Below are 8,851 nucleotides of genomic sequence, written 5' to 3'. Positions count from 1 at the left end.
TTGATAATGTTTGGATGCGTTTAATGTAAAAAGTCATGAATATGATTAATTCTTTAACATAGATGTAGTAAATGTTTAACATGACTTAAGGCTAATTTGATCTTTTAGAAATGTGTATGAAACTTGTAGCCCTTTGTATTAACCAGTCCCCAAGAAGTAGCTTTTGCTTTAAGAACAGTTGGTAAAAATGTTGAATTTCAAAGGAATTCCTGATGCAAAATTACAGTATATTTATTTAACAATGAGTCTTTACACCCAATAAGCTTATTTTCAACAAGAATTTTGTACAAATATTGTGAGGACTTTATGTACAGAATGCTAAATCTAGGAAAGCATTAGTTGGTAAAAAGTCACATTTATTTTTTTTCATAATCTACATGAGTCCAGACAGATAGATCCCTAAAATTGTGAAAACAGTGAAATTATTTTTATATGACGGTAGAAAAGCATTTAATTTCACAGAACATTTTGCTTTATCTATGTCTTTAAAATGGTTGCCCAAACATTTTGTTTGGAGCACACGCCAAAGAGATGCAAATGTGGTGAATTAAATTCCACCTCTTGCATTTCAAATTCAACATTCTCTGGGGTGGAGTCAACTCAAATTCCTCCACTGATTTCATATCTTTGTTGGCAGACACCAAGCCTCAGAAAACAGAAAAAGAAAGGTCATGAGTAAACACTCAAAATGTCCAACACACAGCCTAACAAACCAAGATCACTCAAAGTAGTAAGCAAAGTACAAAAAAAGGGGGCTTCTCACACGCTCACAGAACAATCCAGATGGGTGATATCAGCCAACCGATTTTAGAGTCTGTACATTTTTAAATCCACTCAAATTTCTAGGGGCATGGCTGAGGGAAGTTGCCGGCTGAGTGTCCTGTGGCACGGGCACGTGACAGGTCCTCAAGGCCAAGTCAGATGGACTTATCTTGTTTTTCTCATAGGGCAATACGGTGACACACTGGTCATGCACTGGGGTTTGATTCTGGCTTTCCTTTCTATGTGGAGTTGCATGTTCTCCCCGTGCCTGCATTGGAGTCCTCTGGGTACTTCAGTTTCCTCCAAAGACATGCATGGTAGGTTAATTGAGCATTCTAAATTATCATTAGGTGTGTGTGAGTGTGTATTTTTGTCTATGTGTGCCCTGGGCTGGCAACCAGTGCAGGGTTTCCGAGATAGGGTCCAGCACACCCGTGACCCTTGTGAGGACAAACAAGTCGAATAATGGATGTATGGATGTTTTTCTGATTTTCCAAAAATATTAAAAATGCAAATATATTAAGTGTATTACAAAATGAAACAATGTCACTAAGAAATAACTTTCCAAAATCTTTGGTAGACATGTTTAAGGACATACAGTACCTACCATAAATCCCTCCTTTTGGAAAACTTCCCATCCATCCGTCCGTCTGTCTGTCCATCTATCTGAGAGTGAGATATAGTGAGCAAAATATTCAAAAATGTACAACTTTTTCTATGTACACGAAAGGTCCGTTTCTCTCAGATATTATTCATAAACCCGCCCAAACCCAAGTTGTGTTGGTGAGTATTTCTCTTTTGCCAAGATAATTCATCCACCTCACAGGTATGGCATAGCAAGATGCAGATTAGACAGCAAGATTATTGCACAAGTGCGCTTTAGGCTGGCCACAATTAAAGACCATGCAAAAATGTGCAGTTTAAGATGTTTTGCCAGTCAACTTTCACAAGAAACCTGAAGCATACGTTCTTTTCTGAATCCTACCATTTATTATAACTCAAGTTCATTGTTCTCACACGTTTTCCGTCACTACAGCTAAAATAAACTACCCGCTCCCACCGCTACGCTCATCTCAAGGCACAAAAGGCGACCTTTTGCATTCTTAAGTCTTTCATGCTCAAAGTACCTACCACAAAAGGCCCAACGGGGTTTATACATCAAGCACCAGCAGCGATGAACATTGTGCAGATCACTTGCAATAGGAAACACACTGCGGTAATGGACAGAGTCTGCGGGAACTGACTTAACTCACCACTCTCAGTTCACTGTTCCTCAAGCATGTTTTGGTTTTTGACTAGCATTTATTTCAGTGTTTGTAAAATAAAACTATTGTCGTGTATACGTGCAGCACATATACACTATACTGCTCTTCACATATTTTCTTAATTATGGTGTGATTGACTGTGTTGACTGTGTATTATTGTTTTTTTTTTTACGTTGTATGAATAATTTTGGGGATGTTTTTTTTTTCACTTGAGCACGTGCCCCCCAAAATGTTTGTGCGCATACCTGATGGGCATAATAAAAGTCAACTATTTAAAAAAATAATCCCAATTTCCCTGTGAGTGACATAATATTGAACTATTCAACACTATGGCTATGTGGTACATTTCCCCATTCAAAATATGTCATCCTTAGGTTTACTCACTACACATGGACTATTATTATTATTATTATTATTAATAAAATATTTCACATCAATCTATAAGTTAGATGAAACAGCAGTGACAAAAAATGTGATTTCAGGCTCAAAACTGCAAAAGGAACAGTTTGTGGCAATATCAGAAAGAATGGAAATTGTTATATCACAAGGATGGATATGAAAATTATACACTTATTCGAGATGTAAAAAATAAAAAGAACCCAACATAACTATAAATACCGTATTTGCCGGTGTACAGGTCGACTCGGTGTATAAGTCGACCCCCTAAAATTCGACGGAAATTTACGATTTTATGATATATCCTTTGTATAAGTCGAGCTCAATTGTTGCATTATATTAAACTTCAAAATTCAATATGCGAAATTTATTGACGAAATGTGTTCAAATTCCGGGAGGCCGTGCGCATGCGGCTGTTTATAAGCAGCGCGGAGGAGATCGCGGCCGGCGAGCTCGCGCACGCCGCCCGGCACCAACGGGAGGCCGGAAATAGCTCCAAGCCGAGCGGATCGGCACTTTATAAGCACCGCGGAGGAGATCACGGCGCCTCATTGGACTTCCAGCGGCCGGCGAGCTCGCGCACCCGCCCGGCACATCCGGGAGGCCGTGCGCACGAGCCAAGTGGCCGAAAATAGCCCCCGCCGAGCGGATCGGCTGTTTATAAGCACCGCGGAGGTGCTCGCGGCGCCTCATTCGACTTCCAGCGGCCGGCGAGCTCGCGCACCCGCCCGGCACATCCGGGAGGCCGTGCGCACGAGCCAAGTGGCCGAAAATAGCCCCCGCCGAGCGGATCGGCTGTTTATAAGCACCGCGGAGGTGCTCGCGGCGCCTCATTCGACTTCCAGCGGCCGGCGAGCTCGCGCACCCTCCCGGCACGCCCGGGAGGCCGTGCGCACGAGCCAAGTGGCCGAAAATAGCCCCCGCCGAGCGGATCGGCTGTTTATAAGCACCGCGGAGGTGGCCGCGGCGCCTCATTCGACTTCCAGCGGGCCGCGCACTCGCGCACGCCGCCCGGTTCAAATTTTCTAAGTGCAACGCACAATGAGATGCATGAGAAACGGCCTTGGTTACCATCACATTTGAAGCGATGAATACGAAGTTAAATTTTATGACTCGGTGTATAAGTCGAGGTCGATTTTTTTCGGTCGGTTTTGGATCGAAAAAGGTCGACCAATACACCGGCAAATACGGTATTGTCTTGTGACACGATCTTCAACCAGTAGTATAACAAAGTGGATCCCAAGACAATGCCAAACTACAATAGTGGTGAAAAGGAGATGAAGAGATGGAAAAGTCATCTTGCCAATGTACATGAATACAGTATACATACCGTATTTGCCGGTGTATTGGTCGACCTTTTTCGATCCAAAACCGACCGAAAAAAATCGACCTCGACTTATACACCGAGTCATAAAATTTAACTTCGTATTCATCGCTTCAAATGTGATGGTAACCAAGGCCGTTTCTCATGCATCTCATTGTGCGTTGCACTTAGAAAATTTGAACCGGGCGGCGTGCGCGAGTGCGCGGCCCGCTGGAAGTCGAATGAGGCGCCGCGGCCACCTCCGCGGTGCTTATAAACAGCCGATCCGCTCGGCGGGGGCTATTTTCGGCCACTTGGCTCGTGCGCACGGCCTCCCGGGCGTGCCGGGAGGGTGCGCGAGCTCGCCGGCCGCTGGAAGTCGAATGAGGCGCCGCGAGCACCTCCGCGGTGCTTATAAACAGCCGATCCGCTCGGCGGGGGCTATTTTCGGCCACTTGGCTCGTGCGCACGGCCTCCCGGATGTGCCGGGCGGGTGCGCGAGCTCGCCGGCCGCTGGAAGTCGAATGAGGCGCCGCGAGCACCTCCGCGGTGCTTATAAACAGCCGATCCGCTCGGCGGGGGCTATTTTCGGCCACTTGGCTCGTGCGCACGGCCTCCCGGATGTGCCGGGCGGGTGCGCGAGCTCGCCGGCCGCTGGAAGTCCAATGAGGCGCCGTGATCTCCTCCGCGGTGCTTATAAAGTGCCGATCCGCTCGGCTTGGAGCTATTTCCGGCCTCCCGTTGGTGCCGGGCGGCGTGCGCGAGCTCGCCGGCCGCAATCTCCTCCGCGCTGCTTATAAACAGCCGCATGCGCACGGCCTCCCGGAATTTGAACACATTTCGTCAATAAATTTCGCATATTGAATTTTGAAGTTTAATATAATGCAACAATTGAGCTCGACTTATACAAAGGATATATCATAAAATCGTAAATTTCCGTCGAATTTTAGGGGGTCGACTTATACACCGAGTCGACCTGTACACCGGCAAATACGGTATACAGTCAAATAAAAAATGTTACCAATTAGATTATATTGTGGTTCATTTTGTTGACAGATATGGATTATGTTGTTTGTCTGTTGTGGGCCATGTCTTGTCACCGTGGGATAGGGGGGAACGAAATTTCGGTTTCTTTGTGTGTCTTTGGCATGTGGAGAAATTGACAATAAAGCTGACTTTGACTTTGACTTACTCAATTTCATTTATTGAAGAAAAAAAATATTGGCCACTAACAAATAACACGAAAATTTGTTTTCAACTCCTTCTCACGTGTTTAGTTTAGCCTGTTGACATTTAGCTGTGTGTTTACGTTGCAGGTGGTTTTCTCTTAACTTGAGCAAAAAGTTGTATCATTTGCAAATGATTTTGCAACATACCTTGTGTACATCAGAATGGACATGCTCATGATGTTACCGAATACATCTTTGCGCCGTGTGAATTTCGTGACATTTCAAATTTTTATCAGCCCCTTAAAAATACACCAGTAATATTGTAGACGGTATGATATCTAATCTACACAATGTCACATTATTTTCTACATGTCAAGTGAAACAATGGATATACAATAGTTTCTGAAATGCAATTTGGCAAAAAGGTAGAACTTCTTCAATTATGATAATTTTGTGTACGTATAGTCTTCTCTGACACATGGAGGGAATCAAATGTCAATGCCCAGGCAGTCTTTCAAGTTTCTATGTTTAACAACATGAAAGACGCAGTAAAAAGAAATACAAGGCAGATGTTCAACCCTGCACACTCCCCTGTGACCCATTCACTAAGCTATGCTCGAACACTGTAGGTCTTTCCTCGTGTGGGTGGTCTTTCTTCAAATGTTTTGATTGTGTTACTGTAAATTATCAAAGAAAATGTGCTGTTCAACTGGTTAGTATGTCTGGTAGTGGCAAAAGCAGATGACAAGATCAAATGAGAGAAGTCAAGGCTCAAGCTCCCATATGTTGCTTCTGTTTCATGTAATACTGGTAGTATTATTACAGTCCACTAAAAAAAAATCTGCAGAAGATCTTTCTAAAGTAGTATGTCACTATAGTATGTGACTATTTGTTTTACAAGCCATAGCCAATAAGCTTTTGTTGTTAAAAAATATTTCAAGAGATCACAATCTGTAAACAAATTCACCCCACAATTTTCCAACATTAATATGATTGATTGTATGAATATATACAATATATATATATATATATATATATATATATATACAATAGATAGATAGATAGATAGATAGATAGATAGATAGATAGATAGATAGATAGATAGATAGATAGATAGATAGATAGATAGATAGATAGATAGATAGATAGATAGATATCTGTCAGTAGCTGTAATAATGGTGACATGCTTTTCACAACAAGAGGACTGCCTGTGTGGTCTTCATTGGAGACTTCCATCCTCTGAGTGCTCGTGCAAAATGCTTGAATTTGAACAATAGCTGTGGAAAGAATTTACTTTGCTAATCTAAAAACTAATAACTGTCACATTCCTTAAAAACAGCATTGCATTGCCAACGCACACATCCAATATAATTATTTTCTGAGAACAAAAAGCTCAACTGAGAAAAACATGGCATGTAAAGTAGGATAACTACAAATTAATCCTGTCTACATTTTCATTTGTAAGCTTACATTGAGGTTTTTCTTTTTCACCATTCTAGCAAAGCAGCTCCTCTTGTTGCTGTTGTCATAGCATTGCCCTTATGTTTGACGACCTCTGAGCAGAATAATTGTATTGTGAGTGGTTGTCAAGTTTTTGTTTTTGTTTTTTTTTTTTTGCTGTCATTACTCTTTTTTTCCACTGCACTCTTTGCCTGTTTGTTTGATTCTTTGTCATGATAACAAATTGCTCTACAGATTTGAATCACAGCTTAGAAAACTAATACAAAAACATGAATCAAAAACATGAATCATGACCCATGCACCTACATGTTTATTTTATTAATTTTTATTTTTACTGTTTTGTCTTTTACAGGAATTTCATTATTTTGTTTACAGGTTTTATTACTTTATTATTATTTTTGATTGACCACTCCAAATTGTCCTTAGGTGGGATTGTGAGCGTGGATAGTTGTTCGTCTATGTGTGCCTTGTGATTGGCTGGGGACCAGTTCAGGGTATACCCCGCCTATTTCCCAAGGTTAGGCTCCAGCACAACCGTGAACCGCGTTAAGATAGCTCAGTTCAGAAAATGGACAAATGGGTATTTGTTTTAAACTGAATTACTTAATATATTTTTATTTAATTTTTTCACCTTTGTTATCTCTCTATACTGTTTCCTCACTTTGAAGTGGTGAGTGTTTGATGGCGTTTTGTCAGAATTTCTCTAGAGTTCTTAATTTCTCTGTGTTTTTAAATTTGCATGTGTGTGGGAGATTGGTTGTATAATATTTTCTTATTATACATTGTATTGTTTTTACCGTATTTGACGGTGTATAAGTCGACTCGGTGTATAAGTCGACCCCCTAAAATTCGACGGAAATTTACGATTTTATGATATATCCTTTGTAGTCGAGCTCAATTGTTGCATTATATTTAACTTCAAAATTCAATCAGAAATATGCGAAATTTATTGACGAAATGTGTTCAAATTCCGGGAGGCCATGCGCATGCGCAGTGGCCGGAAATAGCTCCAGCCGAGCGGATCGGCTGTTTATAAGCACCGCGGAGGAGATCGCGGAACCTCATTCGACTTCCAGCGGTCGGCGAGCTCACGCACGCCGCCCGGGACCACCGGGAGGCCAGAAATAGCTCCAAGCCGAGCGGATCGGCACTTTATAAGCACCGCGGAGGAGATCGCGGAGCCTCATTCAACTTCCAGTGGCCAGCGCACTCGCGCACGCCGCCTGGCACCACCGGGAGGCCGTGCGCACGCGCCAATTGGCTGGAAATAGCTCCCGCCGAGCGGATCGGCTCTTTATAAGCACCGCGGAGGAGATCGCGGAGCCTCATTCGAATTCCAGCGACCGGCGAGCTCGCGCACGCCGCCCGGTACATCCGGGAGGCCGTGCGCACGCGCCAAGTGGCCGAAAATAGCTCCCGCCGAGCGGATCGGCTGTTTATAAGCACCGCGGAGGAGATCACGGAGCCTCATTCGACTTCCGGCGGCCGGCGAGCTCGCGCACGCCGCCCGGCACATCCGGGAGGCCGTGCGCACGCGCCAAGTGGCCGAAAATAACTCCCGCCGAGCGGATCGGCACTTTATGAGCACTGCGGATGAAATCGCGGAGCCTCATTCGACTTCCAGCGGCCGGCGAGCTCGCGCACGCCGCCCGGCACATCCGGGAGGCCATGCGCACGCGCCAAGTGGCCGAAAATAGCTCCCGCCGAGCGGATCGGCTGTTTATAAGCACCGCGGAGGAGATCGCGGAGCCTCATTCGACTTCCAGCGGCCGGCGAGCTCGCGCACGCCGCCCGGCACATCCGGGAGGCCGTGCCCACGCGCCAAGTGGCCGAAAATAGCTCCCGCCGAGCGGATCGGCACTTTATAAGCACCGCGGATGAAATCGCGGAGCCTCATTCGACTTCCAGCGGGCCGCGCACTTGCGCACGCCGCACGGTTCAAATTTTCTAAGTGCCAACGGCTCTTGCGCCATAAAGAGTCCGCCTCGGCTGGTTCCCCATGTCGGCCAGAACAAGTGAAAATTCGGCCTCTTCCCCTGGAAGTCTGGCCAAGTTTGGCGAATATTTTCAAAGTGCGAACGACTCAACCGCCGTAAAGTGTCCGCCTCGGCTGGTTCCCCGTGTCGGCCACCACAAGTGAAAATTCGGCCTCTTCCACTGGAAGTCTGGCCAAGTTTGGCGAATATTTTCTAAGTGCCAACGACTCAACCGCCGTAAAGTGTCCGCCTCGGCTGGTTCCTCCGGTTGGCCAGAACAAGTGAAAATTCGGCCTCTTCCCCTGGAAGTCTGGCCAAGTTTGGCGAATATTTTCTAAGTGCCAACGACATTCATTTAGACATGGCGATTGAATGTTTACGTACCGGTAGTTATTGTCGTTGCTTGACGCGCGATGACTCGCACATTCGCTCAATACCCAGTACTTCCCCCTAGCAGTCATCGTCGCTGCCTGGCTTTCGATGTCCGTTATTGAGGTGAGAATATTTGAAATTGTTGCT

General features: G+C 44.9%; 1 protein-coding gene and 1 long non-coding RNA gene across 2 annotated transcripts in view; one reads left to right on the top strand and one right to left on the bottom strand.

Moving 5' to 3' along the window:
* Window positions 1-764: 764 nt before the first annotated feature.
* LOC148400179 (uncharacterized) overlaps window positions 765-8,851 on the bottom strand; it is a 22,721-nt gene continuing 14,634 nt past the window's right edge. Inside the window, exons 2-3 of the long non-coding RNA XR_015857696.1 lie at window positions 1,370-1,428; window positions 765-1,062 (exon numbers count right to left, since the gene is read on the bottom strand). This is a non-coding gene — a long non-coding RNA (uncharacterized LOC148400179). The remainder of the gene's footprint in view (window positions 1,063-1,369; window positions 1,429-8,851) is intronic.
* LOC148400180 (tetraspanin-18B-like) overlaps window positions 911-8,851 on the top strand; it is a 16,035-nt gene continuing 8,094 nt past the window's right edge. Inside the window, exon 1 of the mRNA XM_088371840.1 lies at window positions 911-1,079. Coding sequence (XP_088227966.1) covers window positions 971-1,079 — 109 coding nt within the window. The 5' untranslated portion in view covers window positions 911-970. The remainder of the gene's footprint in view (window positions 1,080-8,851) is intronic.

Source organism: Syngnathus floridae, chromosome 3, assembly GCF_059516105.1.
Source record: "Syngnathus floridae isolate MCC-2025c chromosome 3, RoL_Sflo_1.0, whole genome shotgun sequence".
Lineage (NCBI taxonomy): Eukaryota > Metazoa > Chordata > Actinopteri > Syngnathiformes > Syngnathidae > Syngnathus > Syngnathus floridae.
The sequence above is the reverse complement of the archived record's forward strand: the minus strand, read 5'-3'. Positions and strand labels throughout refer to the sequence as shown.